Source organism: Phragmites australis, chromosome 22 (genome assembly GCF_958298935.1).
Source record: "Phragmites australis chromosome 22, lpPhrAust1.1, whole genome shotgun sequence".
NCBI lineage: Eukaryota > Viridiplantae > Streptophyta > Magnoliopsida > Poales > Poaceae > Phragmites > Phragmites australis.
The window spans coordinates 769,585-789,805 of record NC_084942.1 but is presented as its reverse complement, the minus strand read 5'-3'; the positions used below and the strand labels follow the sequence as shown (position 1 = coordinate 789,805).

The window sequence follows — 20,221 nt, the reverse complement described above, 5'->3', positions numbered from 1 at the left end:
AGGCGGCACAGGCCTGCAGCTGCAGTGCTGCGCGAAGACGGTGACGAGGAGGAGCAGCAGCAGGACAAGGACGATGCGGCGGCAGGGCGGCCGAGGGCGCTGGCTTGACGACGAGCTGGCCATGGATCGATGGAAGCAATGCAAGCAGGTCAAATGTGCGGAGGAGTCAGGAATGGAGATGGCAGGAACGGGTCGATGTGAGGAAGATCGAAGCCAAGAAATATATACGCGGTCGTCTGGAGATGGAAGAAAAGAAAAAGAAGCTAGGTAGCTTGAAAGCCAAGTCAAATGGCCGGAAAGTGCGTGAGGATGTCGTCGCAGACGTGTGAAGCAAAGCTGGACTGGATCGGAGGAGCAGTGGGGACGAAGAAGACGTGTGTACAATGAAGTCACCGACTCACCGTCTGCTGGGCGCTGGCTGGCAGCAAACGCGTACGCCTCTGCAAGCACTCTGCTGCATCATCTAAGAACTGAATGCAGCTCAACTGGCTACGACATAAGCCATGGTATTCAAATCAGTCAACTAAGGGCTGTGGACATTTGCGTATGCAAGCAAGTGGTGTATTGGTAGCTGACTTCACCCAACTCGCTACAAATCTGAAATGCAAAGTATATCTTTTCCACAAAGTCAGCTGAATTTGGCCTCAACTGCCGGAGATTCCAACCGCAGAGGAGATCTTAAGATAATTTCTGACAACAGAGTTGTCCAGAATCGTCTTCTTATGCTAGCTACTAAAAGTAATGCCTAGAAAAATTGAACCATTGGGTTGGTCTAAATTTTTTACACTAGAAACTAGATATTATGAGAAACTATTTCTATAAAAAACAAGTCAATCGAATCTCTAGATCTAAAGATATAAAATTTGCAAATAACCTGTGACGAAAATAGATCAAATATAAATAGCACAAGAATTACTAAAATTCGACCAACCAAATTTGTGAGAACATTACCTTGATGCTTGATGATAATTTTGGATGGATCAAAACCAGACAAATCGTAACGATCAAGGATCATCGAAAATCACCACAAAGAGAAACTTACAAAATTTGCACTTTATTACATAGATAGGTTATAAGATGCATCTCCAATACATCTCTAAATACATCTCTAAAAACACTTCTTGGGCCAACAGCCCACTGCCGACTGGGCCTCCTGGCCGGCCTGCCCATGCACCTCCGCCAGGCTGCCTCTCACGCCTTAGCTGGGCCGCAGCACACAAGCCTGCTGCTTCAACCGGCCTGCTGCTCCTCTGAGCCCGCGCTGCCTCCACGAGCTTCAGCCGCCCGGGCCGCACTTGAGCTGCTGCGTCCACACGCTGCACAAGCCAGCCTGCCTCCTGCTGCAGGCCGCACCAGCCGATTGCCAGCCCCCACATGGGCTGCTTCACTGCTGCCGCGTGGCCAGCCTCGCACCTGAAATTAGAATTTTTTCGGACAGCCTCAAGCGCCCATAAATTATAAAAGAAGTGCGACGTGTCTGTCATTTGCGGAGCCAGTGGCTCTGTTGCTTGTGAAGCCAGAGGCTCCCCAGGATTGTAACTCGTGCGTCTCGCTGGGTTTTTTCCACAATAGCGTCTGGGTTGGGTTCAGTTAGACTAGGTACACAAGCGTGCACATGTTCCTGTGTATTGAAGGTCTCCAGTCTTACAATCTATTTCTGGTGTGTGTATGGATATGCACGCGTGTATGTGCTGTGAGTGTGGAGTATGTGGATAGTGTGCATCCTCTATGTACCTTAAAAAAGAATATTTTTTAATAATATTATTTTATTTAAAAATTATAAAAATAATAGTTAAATTCACAAAATTACAAAAGTAGGTACTTATTGTCAAGCGGCGTGTTGAAAGACTACATGGTAGTGGGTCCGGGTCCTGTCGGCAAGCATATGAGGCTGAAAAGGCATGTTAGCACTTCGCATGTCGATAAACCCCCGGGTGGACACCGATGTGTCTGTCGGGCTAGGCGATAGCCAATTGGTTTGTCGGTATTTTGCGTGCCGACAGACCCCGGGTGGACAGGCATGTCGGCACTCCGTTTGTCGATAGGTGATATTTCTGTAATTTTTTTAGTAATATTATTTTTTAATTTGGGAAGAATCATTTACTGAGGCACATCCATAGCAAAAGTCCGTGTACATATATCGGCACTAAACAATACCGCTTATAATATCGAAATGTTAATGTGCGGGAACCACCACGGGCCATACATCAACTCTAACCACGATAGTGGCATGTTCGGTATATTTTTTACTCCATCATCGACATGTACCGATGAGAAACATAACATGTCATAGGGAATTTAAAAAAACTACATACAAAAAGTAACAACAACGTTGACATGTATGCTACAATTATGAAAGTAACCTAGATATGTACCAATTCTAAACCTAATATGCCTTAGGAAATTGAAACTAACCGATTACTACTGACAAACTACTGAGTGTAGCGTGGGTACTTTCCCATCCTCACCGCCTCAGGTCCAGCTTCACGAGCCTGACGTGCCTTCTCGCGCTTCTGCTCCATATCTGCTTCACGCGCCTTTGCTTTGATGCAGTTCTACTCCTCTCTCCTCTTCTACTCTTCCTCCTGTAGGCGTTTGCAGGTCGCCTCTCTCCTCTCATCAGCTTTCATTTCATGGAATCGTCTCCATGTCGCCCGATGTTGGGTGTGCATGAGGAACACATCTGCTTCACTCTACTCATTATTGATCCAATGGATGAAGTCGCATAGTGGCGGCGAAGACTAGCAAAGAAGGAAAAAAAATCCTAAGTGGTAAACGACAGATAGTTGTGTTTTAGTTTTGCAATATGGGAGTACCTGGCTGCGATAGCCACAACGGATGCTGCCCTCCGGTGGGTCATACACGTAGTTGGAGCATATGAAGCACTTCCTTCCATAGGTGTCCGAGAAGTCGTTGGACTTCCGAACCCTACATAGGCCTCCACACCAGCACATCAGAACTTCGACCCCAGCAGGCAAAAGATCCGGCATAGACTTCTTCTGGCGAGGATCATATGCCATTTTGGTAAGAGGGGAAAGTTTTGTTTTGCTGGGACAAGTTGCCTCCTAGGCTTCTATTTATATAGAAAATTAGTGCTGGTTCATGGACTGAGTACATGGAGATTTCGCTTGAAAACCTAAATCTCAAAAGGCTACTTATGAAAAGGCTACATCTGAAAAGTCTACTTCTGAAAAGTCTATATCTGAAAAGGATACGTCTGAAAAGCCTACTTTTGAAGAGCCTACGTCTGAAAATGCCACATCTGAAAAGGCTACTTCTGAAAAGGCTACATCTGAAAAGAGTACTTCTGAAAAGGGTACATTCGAAAAGCCTAGGTCTGAAAAAGGCTATATCTTAAATTGTTGGATTAGGGTTAAACGTTATGATAAGTGTCATACGTAAGGCTTAACGGTAATATTAGCATAATTAATTCGTGGTAGTACATCTATAAAAGGGTTCATATAGTTGCAACCGTAAGCACAACGAAAGAATGATTCCCAGAGGTGGGAGAGGGAGAACTAGATGGTCTACTGGCGCTGTGAGGGCACTTGTGATATGACCAGGTTCCTTTGGTCCTAGTGTGCACGATGAGCCATTCGAGAACTTCCCTTTGTAGCGGAAGAGTGATTTTCGTCGACCCCATCATCTGTGGACTTACGACCACCCAAAAGAGGAGTGACCGAAGTGCTCCCATGGATACGACTGCATTGTGCAGATGTATGATGGTAGCATTAATGGAGGATGTTGATTCTTCTGATGTCCTCTTGGAAGGGTGAGAGTGCCAACAAGTTCAGTATCATATTTTATGGCATTATAGTCCTTAATTTCTATGTTTTTGTAGGATTCAGATGACGATGATAGCTACCACTACATGAGATGGATCGATCCTCCCACTGAACAAAACATCAGGGAGTACATCCATCACCTGCAAGACCGTATCTTCGACTTTGTAGTGTGAGGTTGATGCTATTCCAATCCCTCTAGAGGAGGACGAGCTAACCATTCACATCGACGATCCTACCGAATGCCATGATCCATGGTGCCCTTGCCCGTGTCACCAAAAGTTTTCTCCTCCTCCTCCTCCACCACCACCGGTGCACTATGGTCAAGGGGGATGCTGGAAGTCAGGAGAGTCTTCGCAATTCATTCTAAGTCAGTGTGACTAGAAGCAATATATCCCGATGTGTTGCCTTAGCCTTATGTTATATTTTCTTGTACCGTGTTATTTGTAAGTGAATAAATTGTACCTCATCATGTAACGTTGTATTCTAGTTGCACGCATAATAGTAGTAGGGTTCGTAATGCGAATGATTTTTATTTGGAAAGTTGTAAGTGAACGATATATTGATTGATAGTGCAGCACACTGATATGGTTTGAAATCAGATACGATTGCACATTGCCACGCTTTGGGATGAAATGAGAACACAGGTAATAAAAACATGACTGATAACATAGTAGCGATATAAACATCCTACAAGATATGACAACCACATAATACAAATAACATAAACATGTCAAAATATTATCTAATGGCGCAGTCAAGGGGCGTCGCCATGGCCACAGACACGCTTGTTGGTCCCGGTGGCGAGGCCGTGCAGCGTCTGCAAGGCTGCTAGGGTCGGGCTATGACAACTGTGTCGGTAGAGGTGCCCCCATTGTCTAGGACGGGCCCTCCTCGTCGGGCGTGACGGTGAACCAGTCGTCTGGTAGGGAGTGTGTTGAGCCGGACGTAGCGTCGAAGGAGCCTGGAACTGTTGCATGGTTCCACCATGTCAAATGTCATGCATCACAAAATAATAAAATTATAAGGTGCAATCCCGAGTTATCAAATTGAGAGTAATGGACCTGGAACTATACCACCTAAGCAGAAACTAGGAATCAGCATGGAGTGCACCGGTGGTGGCTGAGACAACGACGTTGGTTTCGTGTAGAAGCGTGGCGCCGTAACCTGAGCATGTGCCCGAGACCTCGTGTGTGTGCGGTAGGCTTGACAACTTCTGGTAATCTCTGGCATGAAGCGCGTCGAAACCTGTAGAGGCAACAACGAGCGAGCTGATGCAGACCAGCCATTAGCTCGACTGGATCAACCTGAGGTGGGACCGACTCCTAGCAATCCACGAAGTCTAGTAGCTCCATGCCGACGTCCCTACACGTGTTCGACTGCAATGCACGAGAGAACACATTTAATATAAGAAAGCAAGTTAGTACAATATAACAAGCCTCACGTACCATTGCGTGGTATGTCACTGCTGGCTCTGTAACGAAAGTGTTGGTGATCTCTGGCTCATGCCGTGGTTGAACTAGCACAAGTACGCATCCTCTGTCATTGGATCATAAGGGCTGCTGGGGACGTGGACGCCTGCAGCCACATCCGCCCACTGCTCCACCCATGGTTGCATCTTAACCGTCCAGGTTGCATCGTACACAATGCCCTGACCCTTCCTCGTCATCCTGCAATTCAAAGTTACCATTATTGAACTGAAAACATTATTAATAGAGCACCTATAACAAGAAATACTTACAAGTGACTATTGTCCATCGGTCGCTGCTGCAGGGGGAAGTGCTGGTAATACTCGAACTGCCTGTATACTCTGTCCAGATAGTAGGGCTCGACCATGAAATCGAACACCAGTCGTTGCCTCGTAAGCCAGAGAGCCTGGTTGAAGGTTTATCTAGCCCCTAAGTATGGTTTTAGTAATTAATGGCAATATCTATGGACTAATAATTGTGTTGAGAATTATTGGTAAGTTATTTCAGAGGTGATGCATAGAGGATTGAGCATGGATTTATTAAGGAATGCCATATGATCAAGAGAGATGCATCAAGGTGAATGAGCTCTAGGTGATGCTCATGAGAAGGCTAAGTTACTTGTGGAGATCAAGTAACTAAAGATATGAGATTGTCAATTGAGTTTTGTAGACTAACCCATGTACTATGTGCTTAAGAGTGAGTGGGATTATGTTTCATATGAAGATTGACAATAAAGAGTGAAGACCAAGTTACTTGTGAAGATCAAGTGACTTAAGGTATAAAGTTGCCAATTAGGTTTTATAGACTAACCCATGTGCTTCGTTCTTGAAAGTGACTTAGGATTAGGTTTCAAAAGAAGGCATAAGTTGAATTAAGATATTCAATATGCCAAGTTGAAAGAGCAAGATCAAGATAAGCTTAGTGGATAACTTATATGCTTGATGCTTGCGATTCATACCTTGGTGGTGAACCAAATGAAGATGACACGAAGAGTGAAGTCTCCTATGCTTGGTACATGGAAAGCTATCAAGAGAGCTTCATTAAGCTTCCAGAGATCAAGTAAAGATCAAGATGAAAGCAAGGGTGATCATCGTCATCAAGATAAGAGGAGTTGATGACAAGCCTTGAAGAACTATGAGAAGCGTCGGGGCTTGGATGATGTATTCGTCAAGTCTGATGGGATTGCTCTTGACAAAGGTATAGTTAGAATAGGTTTTCTAGTTTTGCTGGTCTCAAGAAGTTTAGTGGGAGACTGGGTTATAGGATTGATAGCCGTACTATCAAGAGGGGCTGCCAAAAGTGTTGCTCGATTATTGTATCGAGTGCTCAAACCTTGTGCTTAGTACGTGATGGGTTTGTGTTGAGAGTTCGTTTTACGAGTCCGGGGTATCTAAAAGGTGTTTGAGATTTAACCCTTTGTTATTGTTGGCCTTAGTGGTAAAAAGTGGTTGTGGCCATATCTTAGTGGTGTTTGACATGTTCCATATGATATCTAATTTAATCTTAGGGGATTAAGCTTTTTATAATGGGTGGAAATATCTGAATCGTCTTTCAAAGTGTTCCTATCTTCTATCCAATGTGGTTGATACTGATAATAAAATTTAAAGAGTAATGCATAAATCAAACACATTATTACTACAAATGTAGCAGCTTGTTCGAACACATCATATAATACAATAAATTATGTACAACAAATTATAAATAGTTACAATAGTTCGTAATATTACAACACATAGTCAGATAGTCCGGTAGTCCAAATAATACATAATACAACATGATCAAAATACTACATGGCCCAAATATTACAATATATACTCAGGTTGTCCGATACTACAAATAATACAAAATACAACATGGTCCAAATATTACTACACATACTCTGGTTGTCCAAATATTACATAATACAACAATGTGCTAATATTACAAGAGTTGAACACATAGTCTGATGGATATTACAAGCTTAGGGCACCATCCAATTAGTAATACAACATGGAAACTGTCTTGCCATATTTCAACTACGAGTCTCATTCGAAGGGTTTTTCTTCTTCTTCGGCTTGCGGATCGGGACATGCCTCACTGCTCGCCTGACGCCAGAGTGTCTACCAGATACTGATCTCACTGTCCCCTCGAATGCAGACCTCCGCACATCAGGAACTCCTTGTGGGCTCGTGATCCCTTAACATCGTCCATACCATTCCTGATACGCCGAGTCTTGCATCGCCCCTTTCTATCAACCTTGTTGTTTGTATTTGGAATCTAAGACATACCATTTTCAGGCGGCTTCGTGAAGTCCTTTACCGCTCGCCACCCAAGCAACTCACCGGCCCAAGTACTTTCTACAACTTTCTTGCGGTAGTATGGTGACCAAAAATACTTTGACTCTATGTTGCCCTTCGCGCAACAATCTAGCACATGAGAGCAAGGCAAATGCATTAGTGATAGCTTGTTGCATGTGCACTTGTACTTATTATCCACTGGCCACAACCTACATTCCATTGTAATTTCTTGCCTTCCGATACCGAGTCCACCCTTATCACGCAACATCACCTCGAACACATGCTGACGGTTACTGTCGGAGGATTAACTCCTGTCGCAGGGATCTCGAGAGACCCCCTTTTAGAGATTCGACCGGGGGGATGATCCTGAATAAGTTCGTCGGAGAAATAAATGGGAATAAATACAACGGCCGGTGGTGGGGGTGTCGACCTAGTGCAAGAAGAAGTAAATGCACCGGAATTTAGACAGGTTCGGGCCGTACGGGGGCGTAATACCTTACTCCTGTATGGATGCTATAACTGTCCTGAGGAAGTCCCTCAAGGATGTTGCTGGTTACAAGGATGTTGGCCTAACTAAGAGCTTGAGGCTCCTTGCTCTTCGGCTGGAACTGTGCTCAACCTTGCTCACAGTGTCTCTCTTTCTTGGTCTTGTTCGTCTTGGTCTTCAAGATGGTTCCTCACTATGGTTGATCTGTTTCTTGTTGTGCCTCTCGTCCCGCCCTTCTGTGTTGCAGGCTATTTTAAGTACTCGTCGGCCACGACATGCCCCGAACGGAAAGGAGGGGGCTCGAGTTCCGAGACGCCATAAATGGAAAGGGCGTCATCATTTCTTCTGGGTGAAGTGACTGGGGGTGGAAAATGCGTCGCACGCCTGGTCGACCGTCACCATAAATATCCTGGCAACGGGTGCCGTGGAGAGGGCCCACCGGGCAGCTGTAGAGCAACCCGGCGTGCACGCCCTGTCTTGTTCCCCTGCCACAGCAGCGCGGCAGACGGAACGCCTTGGTTCTTACGACGTTATCCCGAGGCAAGCCGGATGGCGCGGGACGGGACCCGTGCAATTCATGACCACACGCCTCTCTGCCAAAATATGGCAGGAACTGACACTGAGCGCGGCGGGAGCAGTTGGAGGTGTCAGGCCACGCACGCTCATTAAATGCGACCTCGGACCTCTGGCTGGCTGACACCTCATCGGCAGGCCCCTCGGGGGCCTTTCTGGGTCGTCGGGGTACCGAGTGCTTGGGGGTACTGTTCATATCCCCGAGCACTCTCTCCCGAGAATGCCTATCCTTGTCTTCGGGGTGCCGGGTGCTCGGAGGTACTGTTCACTTCCCCGAACACTTTCTCCCGAGCACTCTTGCATGGACCTTCGGGGAACTGAGTGCTCGGGGGCTGCCACGCGCAGCCCCGAGCACTCTCTCCCGAGTACTCTTGCACGGACCTTCGGGGAACCGAGTGCTCGGGGGCCGCCGCTCGCGGCCCCGAGCTCTCTCTCCTGGAACTTAGCTCTTCTGATCATCGGGGGACTAGGGTGCTTGGGGGGGGGGGGACCGGGCACCTCCCCGAGCACTTCCTTCCCGGTACTTGGACTCTGTGGATCATCGGGGAACTGGGGTACTCGGGGACCACCGACCGTGGCCCCGAGCACCTTCTCCCGGGACTTGATCTTTTCTCATCCTACAGGAGAGACTTCGCGGGATAGCGCCATGTGGCGGATGGCTGGCCTGGCCTCGGGATTCAGGGACCCCTGGTTCCTGATACACCAACAGTTACCAACAACATAAACTCTGTGGGACTGTTCCTTCCCGCTCTTCTCTTCCATGTAAGACGTTATCTTCTCCGTGTACACCATTTGTGGGTTGCCTATGTGTAGCGTGGCCTTACTGTAACGCTCTTGAAGATACCGCTGTGTTCCACGAGTAACCCTCTGCATAATTGCCACCAATGGCAGTGACATATTCCCCTTCATTACTCAATTGTAAACCTCAACGAGGTTAGTTATCATAATTTCATAGCGTGAACCATCAGTGTCCACAATAAGTGCCTATTTCTCTGATGGTTCACGTCTAATCCAGTTGGAGAAATACTTAACCCTCCTTCCACCCTTCCTCCTCCTGGTCACACTCTGTGACTCAAGTGCTAAAGGCTCTAAGCCCTCGGGCTCTTCCTCCCTTGGTAAAACTGGTTTCTTCAAAACTTCATCTATGTGTCTACCAGTTAGTCTATCAAGCTCTTCCTATAGAGCATCAAACTTTCTCCTTTGGTTCTGTTTATACAGCTTCTTAAAAAGATCCATCAACTTCTTCTCTTGAATTGTTTGTAGAAGTTTGCTCCAAGATGGCGCATGCACCAATAACTGTGCAAATCTAGCCATGACAATACCCCATCCGCACCACTCTGCAATGTATTGATAGCGTTTAACAAGCCTTTATGGTGATCGTAGAGTACACACATGTTTAGCCTGTTACTAACAACACCTCTCTTAACCTAGTTCGATGAATGCAATAGCCAAAGGTAAACATGGCCAAATGGGCCGTTCGTGCCGGCCCGGCACGGGCCCGACTCGGCACGGCCCGGCTACGGCCCGGCCCAAACGGCCCATCTACAGTAACGGGCCGTGCCGTGCCGGCCCGCGTGCCTTCCCCTCGGCCCACGGCACGGCCCGTCGGTGACCGGGCCGTGCCGTGCTGGCCCGGGCACGATTTCGGCCCGACGGCCCGACGGGCCGAAATAGATAAAAAATATTAAAAAAAAATACATAAAAAATATATAAAAAAATAGATAAAAATATAAAAAATAGATAAAAATATTTAAAAATAGATAAAAAAAAATATTTAAAAATAGCTAAAAAATTAAAATTTTAAATAAAAAAATAGAAAATAGTGCCGGGCCGTGCCGGCCCGGGCTGGGCCGTGCCCGTGCCGGCCCGACTTGACCGGGCCGTGCCGTGCCGGCCCGTCGTGCCGCGCGCTCGGCCCAGGCACGGCCCGTGGTGTCGTGCCGTGCCGGCCCGACCCGTCGGTAATCGGGCCGTGCCGTGCCTGGGCCGTGCCTACAGTGCCGTGCCTCGAGCCGGCCCAGTAGGCACGGCCCATTTGGACGTCTTTAGCCAAAGGCACAACCTAGTTGTCACCATCTACCCCAATAGTTGTGAGTATCTACCCCCTGTATTTGGCTATGAGGAATGTCTCATCCACGCACATCATCGTCCAACAATGTCGGATTGCCTCGATCATACAGCCGAACGACCAGAACACCCGCTAAAGGACTTGATCTCCATCCTGATTGACAAAATCATGAGTAGCAATGCAGGTGTCCATGTTCCTCCCCTGAATAACCTCTAACAATAAAGGTAGGTTGTGGTATGAATCTTTATTATGCATTAAACCTCTTCTCTAACACTTTCTGTTTCGCTCTCCAAATCTATTGTAGATTGCATACGAAATGTCATACCCAAATCTATTGTAGATTGCACGCATAATTCCAAACGGGGATATACTAGTCGTCTTCACAATCTCTAGGTACATCTCCTTTGCAACAAAATAAGTTGTAATGTTCTTATGTGCATGCAGAGGTCGGCTTAAGTCGCAAGTACATAGCTCAACAATAGACGCTACCCATATAGTGTCACACCTCGGCAAGAATCCATGAACTCACCATGTGCAACATTCAGCTAAACATTTCACGTTGTATGCCCTTAATTGAAAATTACCACATTGAACTCCCTCTTCTCCGAGAAACACTATCTCTTCACTGCATGCTGCATATAGACCTTGTCATGAAACATCTGCCTTTGCTCACCATGATGGAATCATAGTCCCATGATGACTCGTGTCCATCGTTTACTGTCAATTTCTCTAATGCAAAATTCGACCATTCCTTCAGAATTCCAGTAGCTGAGTCCACAAATGTATGGAACTCATAGTTATCTACCTCCATCTGGTCCACAAGTACCTCATCCCGGTCCCCTTGATTAGCACGCATCGCGACGTAATTATCTTCCTTGTCCTTATGTTCTTCTCTCGCCGTATGTACCTTAACTAGTGCACTAGTCCGTAAGGGAACCTCTGGAACCACACCCTCCTGCTCCTCCTCATCGACAACGTTTTCACCAACAGCTTCTATGGTGCTAAGGCCTGCTTTTGTCGAACCAAGATCACTCGATTCTACAAGGATGCAGTGGGAAAAATCTCGTCTCAGCCCCAGTGACACAAATTGATGCCATTGCTTCGAACATGTAAGCTCTCAGAGCTCCCACTACCACCCGGTTTCACGACATCTAGGAATTAGAACCTTCACCGTCAGTTGCTGATGTGCTAAACTACGTTGCAACAGATTATACAACCAAATTAATACTTAGGCCCGCCTCATCTCTTCTGGACTATTCAATTTAGTGTCCACATACTGAAAGTTACTCAAATTCACACTACTGTCACAATGCATGACATATCTAGGACCTAAAAAACCTTGAACCCCACTACAATTGACATCCCTGATTCATAAATCGTACTATACTTCGTCAGTTTAAATAATTGTAATGGCCATAAAACATCATTATTTTCCTATTCTAAATTTAGTATCATTATTGTAATGGCCATACTATTCCTGATTAAAGAACCTATTGCTAAAATCTCATCCATACATACTCTATTCTAAATTTAATATCATTATTTTTCTAAAATTTCTACTCTACTATAACTAATTTTCTAAGTATACTATATTTTCCACTCTACTCTAATTAATTCTCTAAGCATACTATATTTTCTAATCTATTCTAATTATTTTTCTAAAATTTCTGCTCTACTGTAACTAATTTCCTAACAATACTATATTTTCCACTCTACTCTAACTAAATTTGTACCCATACTATATTTTTTAATATGCTCTAACTAATTTTCTAAAAATACTACATTTTCTATTGTTTTTCTAACTAATTTCCTAATTTCCCTAAATTTCTACTCTACTCTAACTAATTTCCTAAGTTTCTAAATTTTCTAACTAATTTCACTAAATATTACCTATTTTTCCTAAAGAAAAGAAATGAAAATTAAACCTACCCACCCACACCCGCTTCCGCATGTCGTCGCTTGCTTGGTCATGCTCACTGCTCACTTTCCTCTATGCGCATGAGAAGACAAATTGACAGGGGGAGAGGAATAAATATAGGCCTGTTGGCACGCAGAGTGCCAATAGGTCCTCAGAATCCTCCGAAAGCCAACGTGGCACCCCTATTAAACGGGCCCACCACTGTCAGCACTCAGAGTGCCAACAGGTCTCTGGCCCTATTGCCACATAGCCTGCCGGCACTTTGCGTGCCGACAGGTACCTATTTTTGCAATTTTTTAAATTGGACTATTATTTTTGTATTTTTCCAATAAAAATAATATTATTAAAAAATATTAGTGACCAACAGCTCCACATGTTACTGTGCTGCATCCACAACCTACAATGCCAAACACACATACACTTTTTCCTTTTTATTCTAACCCACACACATACATGCTTAGAATAAAAACTCCACACCATCACATGATGCTCTACACCACAGACCGCACAACCATCGTGCACGTCTCCTGATGCAATCCATCACCATCGCACCATATATAGCTCGTACAACTCATGTATACGTCTTATAATTTGATTATCTTTATGTGCATCGCTCCCTAGCCTGAACGTCACGCGTGATCACCTGACCGCCTTGACCTCAATATTGGACCAGCTATCTGAAACGAGGAGAGGCACAAGAATCTGGAGAAAAGCACCAGTGATGAGGCCAGGCCAATAGGCTTCTGAACAACGACGGTGTTGGCGCTGATGGTGCCAAGGGTACCCACATTTACAATCCGGAAAAAGAGAAAATCTATGATTCGCCACTGAATAAGTCTTCATTCTATGATCTGTCATCGAATAGCTTCAGTTTCCTTTTATACCATTGAATAAGTCATTTTGTCTACGATATACTATTGCTATTAGTTTAGCTCTGTTAAGTGCGGTAAAAAGACAAATATACCCCTATTTCTCACCCCTTCGGTCTCCACATGCTCCTTCTCTATTAAGAGGCACAATAAATTTTTTGCATGCACAATAAAATTTAAAACTAATTCTCCTATTTTTTAAATAAGTAAAAAAATCACTGCAGAAAAATATAGAAAATATTTTTACTGCAGATTGAAAAATAGAAAATATTTTCCATTAAAAAGCCAACATATTTTTTTTCCTGCAGTGATTTTTTTTACTTATTTAAAAAATAGGAGAATTATTTTAAATTTTATTGTGCATGTAAATTTTTTATTGTGCGTCTGAGTAGAGGAGAAGGAGCATGTGGAGACCGAAGGGGTGAGAACTAGGGGTATATTTGTCTTTTTACCGTATTTAATAGAGCTAAACTAATAGCAATAGTATATCATAGATAAAATGACTTATTCAATAGTATAAAAGAAAATTAAAGTTATTCAACGGTGGATCGTAGAATAGAGGCTTATTACTCGTAGATTTTCTCCCGGAAAAGGTGTGCTTGGACAGGATCGAATCCGCTGGATGCTACGCAGATATGCTTGGTCCTGCAGGAAGGCGTCAGCATGATACACTGGAGAGGGAATTATCATAACTGGCCACAGTAAATTGCAATACTACCTGTCTCTTATTTACTGTTTAACAGTGCTGCCCTTTCTTTTTTTCTCTCTCCATAAACTACGTGTCATTGTATTAATAAGAGAGAGTAACGCGGTCTGAATAAAGCTGCCCGCAGGTTCCGGAACATGGCGACCTCCATCTCCGACGGCACGGCAGCTAAGTACCTTGTCCGACAAAACCTTGAAAAACTGGAGTTCGGGTCAAGAGGATCGCAGCACCTCATGATTCGATCTTCTTCAGCAGCAGCAGTAGTACTGCAGTACATGTGCCACCGCAAAGTGCTCCTCAAGTCTTCCATGGCCAGCATGCTAGTAAGCAACCCCGCAAAGTCGTGCCTCGCGTCCCCTCATTGCAGCCCCTCCAGTTGTCTCCTCATCAGAACAATGTCCTCCGACTCTTTCTTCCTCGTATCGGCCTCTAGTTCCTGCACCTGCACCAATGTCCATTGACCAATGACCCGACGCCGCTGCGCGTACGGCAGAGCAACGATTGAGTCGAGCCCAGAATCTTGGTAGGATCGTAAGGCATGTGAGCTCTCTCTGCAGCTTGATGTAGAGGCTGACGTGAGAGATGCAATTGTTTCAAACGTTCTTATGAGAACTAGCCTTTGTTGCATGCATCGTCCTTGTCCAGCCCCGGCGCTGCGCAAACTTTGCTGTGCTTCCAGCATCCACGAAGACAAAAACAAAAAAATTATTTCAGTATTTGCGAGAACAACAGAACTGGCAGAAGAACACCGCAACGTATTTGATGCAGATACTCTGATTTCCCCCCACACTGATTATATGCATAAACATCCGTCTCTTTTCTCTCTCAAGATTAAACAACTACTAGTACTCGATCCCTGTTCGGACTCGGATTTGACTCCTATTCCTATTCGGACCGAGCAATGCAAGCACGTACCCAAACTCTGGCTTCGTAATTCGATCGAGCTCTTTTTGCTTCTCTGCATGCATGCGTACGTGCTTTTGTTTGTTTCTTTGAGCATGCATGCAAGGAGACTTGACTGGTACAGTTCTTCTCGGACTCGACTACGCCATATATAATATGTCGAGCGTCTTGCATGTTGTACCATGAAGGCGTGAACTAATTAACACATCGATCTTGATTCGCTAGCTTGACGATCGAGGGAATTAGTTAAGGCAGGCAGGCAGCTGGTAGCGGCGGTCATGATTAGTCCAGACCGGCCGCTGGCGTTGCTCATCGTGGTCGCCCTAGTGGTCGTATCTCTGGGCATCGCCGTAGCAGCCGTCCACTGCTGCTTGAATCGAGACCAGGATGATGACGCCCAGCTGCCGGAGGAGCTGGAGGTAGCACCCAGCGCGCAGCCGCCGCCGGTGGAAGCGGTGCAGATGGCGTCCATGGCCATGATCCTGCTGGACTACGTCACGTATCCTCGCCAAAACGCCTCTGCCTCTGCCTCTGCCTCTGCTTCTGCAGGCGGTGGCGATAGATCAACGGAAGCTTCAGGGAGGACATCGGCGTCGGAGGACTGTGCGATTTGCCTGGGCCCGTTTGAGGACGGCGACTGGTGCAGCGTCATGCCCATGTGCCGCCACGAGTTCCACCAGGATTGCATCGCCGATTGGTTAATGGCGTACAACAATAGCTGCCCCCTGTGCAGGGCTCAACTACAATGGCTGGATGTTGCTCAAGGCATGGTGTAGATACATATGACTCTCAAGTCCATGTCGAGCATAGGGCTTCTGTGTTGCTTGCTTTAGTGCATGTACAAGAGCTTAGCAGGAGTTTCAATTCTTTTGATATTTGTTTCAGTAATATACGTGTTCTATTCGTATCCTCATGTCCGTAGTCGACTGAATTCATTGAAACTTTTAGTCGATGATTATTAAAGAGCTCTAGAACCCCTGAGGTTTAGGGTTGGAAGAGGTTGGAGGGCCAGAGGTTCACTGGCGCCCCTTGGGATTACATGGAGGTTAGGGAGGCTGCAACCCTGCTATTGGGCGGCGGTGAGGGCAATTCGGCGAGGCAACGGTGGTGGCGCAATTGGAATCACAGTCAAGGAACCAATGGTGAGAGGGTCAGCGAGGTGTACGACAGAAAACATACAGGTTAGGAGATGGGGTGGGCAGTGGCATAATCGTCAGGGAACAGATAGGCTACGTTAGAATAAATAATTTTTTTTACCGTACTCAACAAAAAACTATGCTAGTAGGAGATTATAAATCATTACCGCTAAATGCGCAGCGCAACGGAAGAGTGCGTCCATGAAGACTAAGTAGTCAATCTCAGTGACCACGAAGAGAAAGTTAGTCGATCTCGTCCTAGCGTTTTTATCGCTAATCAACACCACAATAATGGCAGCAGTGCCTCCACGGTATCCACATGTACGGGGATGGAGCACCACGCCCGGCTAGAGTTTCGTAGGGAGGTCAGAGTGAAGGTGGTGGCTAAGGTTTTAGGGTGGCCGAATCAGTGCGCTCATGGCCCCTGTCTCCTCTTATATAGAGCACGCTAATGGACCTTTCACGTTGGTGGCCTATTATGACTATAATCCCTCAAGGATCAGAATCCAATCAAGCCCACGTATGGATATAATCCGAATTGATAATTTCTCTAGGGCATATCACCAACAATCTCCCACTTGCACTAGAGTCAATCTTGCAAGTAACTCAATGTTCCAACCCGTTAAGTGTGTGACCCATTAGGTTCATGTGTGAACGACCATAACCCAGAAACCCTTTTCTGAACCACAAGTCAATAACGGCACATAGCAGGATATATTGAATCACAAACATACATAAAGATTGTATCGGCACAATCTTGATATACACATACACATACACCAATCCCTTTGCCTCATGACATCAGTCAAGCTTAAGGCAAGATACGTGTCATCCTTGTGATAGCTCAACCATTCACTTATTCTTGTAGTGGATTACTATCTCGTGATCAACTCTTTAATCACATTGGCATATCCATGCACTTTCTTAATCCATCCACATCGAGGAGCCCAGAGATATCTCTCCCGTTATCTAGGAGGGGCTAATTCCATCTTGATCGCTCATATCCTACGACATGTTTCATAGCATACCCGAAAGCTACTTTTGCAACTACCTAGTTATAGAGTAGCGTTTGACAACCTCTAAGTGTGCTATTACACATTCTGGGAATCAATAACGATCCCAAGTCTAAGGATCCCGAAGGTACACCATTTAGACTACAACTGATAGCACAAAAAATAACATCCCAGCAATGTCTCAAGGTGGGTCAATCCAACACCATATTCTAACATATGTCTACATTATTAATTTGATATCTCCATATTTACGATCCATGAAACATGATCATCTATCAATCAATGTGCTAATCCATGAATCATTATTGTCTCACATAATGATACGAGATTAAGAATAATTTACAATAATATCATAACAAAATAAAGAGTTTCACAAACAAGTCACATACTTACTGATCAATGTAAATGATAATTATTCATGAAATCAAATAAACGATTATTCAAGAGCACATAAACATAGGCATGGTACAATCTCTCACATGCACTAGACTCAATCATGTAAGTGTCTTCCTAGCATTTTTCGGATCAACAAAACCTTCAAATTGTGTTATGTACATATCCTCACTAAAATTTCCATTTAGAAAGGTCGTTTTGAACATCCATCTGCTATATCTCATAGTCAAATATACAACAATTGTTAGGAGGATACGAAGAGACTTCAGTATTGCGACGAGCGAAAACGTTTCGTCATACTCAACACCTTGAATTTGCTTGAAACTTTAGCCACCAATCGTGTCTTATAGATATAAACATTTTCATTCATGTCTATCTTTTTCTTAAAAACCCATTTACACTCAATGGTTTTTACACCATCGGGTAAATCAACCAAGTTCAAAACTTGATTCTCTCGCAAGGATTCTAATTCGGATCTCATGGCTCCAAGCCATATCTCAAAGTCCAGCCCCACCATTACTTCCATATAGTTCTTGGGCTCATCATTATCCAACAATAATATATTGCGCTACCTCCTGGTTAGGAGCGTGAACCATTCAGTTGTGCGACATGCCCTTTTAGACCAACGTGGGGCTGATGGCTCAACAACAGGTTCTACAACATCTTGCACATCTTGTTGAGATTCAGTAGGAGCTGAAATGTTTTCTGGTGTTTCCTAAATTTCTTCGAATTGCACAATGCTCCCTCTAACTTTCTTTGAGAGAAACTCTTTCTCCAGAAAGACACCATTCTAGACGACAAACACTTTACCTTCTTCCCGGTTATAAAAATAATATCCTTTGATTTTCCTAAGATACCCCCACAAAGAAGCATTTATTAGATTTGGAATTAAGTTTATCAGACATCAAATATTTTACATAAGCCTCATAACCCCATATCTTAAGAAAAGACAATACGGGACACTTCCCAATCCATATCTCATACGACGTCTTCTCTACAGCTTTAGACGGAACCCTATTTAATGTAAATGCAGTAGTTTCTAGAGCATAAAGACAATAGAAGATCAAATTGGCTCATCATGGACCAGACCATGTCTAACAAGATTCCGTTCCTCCGTTTAAATACCCAATTCCAATGAGGTGTTCCTGGCGGAGTCCACTGTGGAACGATTCCACATTGCTTTAGATTATCACCAAACTCATGGCTCAAATATTCACCTCCACGATTTGATCGTGGAAATTTAATTGTCTTTCCCATTTGATTTTGTACCTCATTCTGGAACTCCTTGATTTTTTCAAAAGATTCAAACTTGTGCCGCATTAAGTAGATGTAACCATATCTACTAAAATCATAGGTGAAAATAATGATGTATTGAAAACCACCTCTAGCTATAAAACTCAATGGTTCACATACATCTATATGTATAAGAGCCAATAATTCATTCGCCCTCTCACTTTGACTAGTGAAAGGCTTCTTAGTTATCTTGCCAAGTAAACAAGATTTGCATGTATCAAATGATTTAAAATCAAATGAAGCTAGGAGACCATCTTTATGGAGCTTCTCCATGTGCCTCTCATTTATGTGACCCAAGCGACAATGCCAAACATAAGTGGGATTCAAATCATTATGTTGAAACCTCTTCGCATTAATGTTATAGATAAATGTATCCTCAAGATCTAGAATATAGAATCCATTCACCAATGGACAACGACCATAAAACATGTTATTTAAATAAATTGAACAACATTTGTTCTTTATTATGACTTCAAAACCACTATATTCTTCCAAATATTAAGAAGAAATAATGTTTCTACCCAAGGTCGAAACATAATAACAATTATTCAATTCCAAAACTAATCCAGAGGGTAATGACAATGGGTAAGTGCCAACAGCCAGCGTGGTAACATTTGCTCCATTGCCAACATGAATATCCACCTTGCCCCTTGCAATACTTTTTAGTCCCTGCAATGATTTGAAAGTATGAATCATCGCACTGGTATCAAATACCCATGAATCATTAGGACAAGTAGCAAGATTAATTTCAATAACATTTATACCAGAAGTGGAAGTCTCACTTCCCTTCTTCTTCTTGAGTTCTTCCAAGTATAGCTTGCAGTTCCTCCGCCAATGACCAGGCTTATGGTAGTGGTGGCAAGCATCAGTAGCAGCAAGGTCAGCCTTAGACTTTCCAACAGGTTTAGTCTTAGATCTTGAGATTTAATCTGAAGTCTTAGTCTTGTCCTTGCGTTTTCTCTTCTTACTATCCTTCTGAACTATCATCACATGACTAGAGCTTTTCTTAATGCTTTCCTCAGCAGTCTTTAGCATCCCATGCAATTCAACCATACTTTTCTTCATGCTATTCATATGAAAATTCATAATGAACGACTCGAAGCTCGCAGGGAGCAACTAGAGAATCACATCAGTAGCTAACTATGGGCTAAGGGGAAAATCAAGATTTTTTAGGCTCTTAATGTAACCAATCATCTTGATTACATGAGGACTAACTAGGCTACTTTCTGCCAACCTGCACGCAAATAAGGACTTTGATGTGTTGAACCTCTCAGCCCTAGCTTGGTTCTCAAACATGCTATGGAGTCCCACAATCATATTGTAAGCATTCGTATG

The 20,221-nt window shown here is 44.3% G+C and overlaps 1 protein-coding gene across 1 annotated transcript; it reads left to right on the top strand.

Annotated features, from left to right (window-relative positions):
* The first annotated feature begins 15,329 nt into the window (after positions 1-15,329).
* Positions 15,330-15,827, top strand: LOC133905339 (probable E3 ubiquitin-protein ligase ATL45). Its single transcript, XM_062347109.1, has one exon. The coding sequence runs from the start codon at positions 15,330-15,332 to the stop codon at positions 15,825-15,827; it is 498 nt and encodes a 165-aa protein (XP_062203093.1).
* The last annotated feature ends 4,394 nt before the right edge of the window (positions 15,828-20,221 follow it).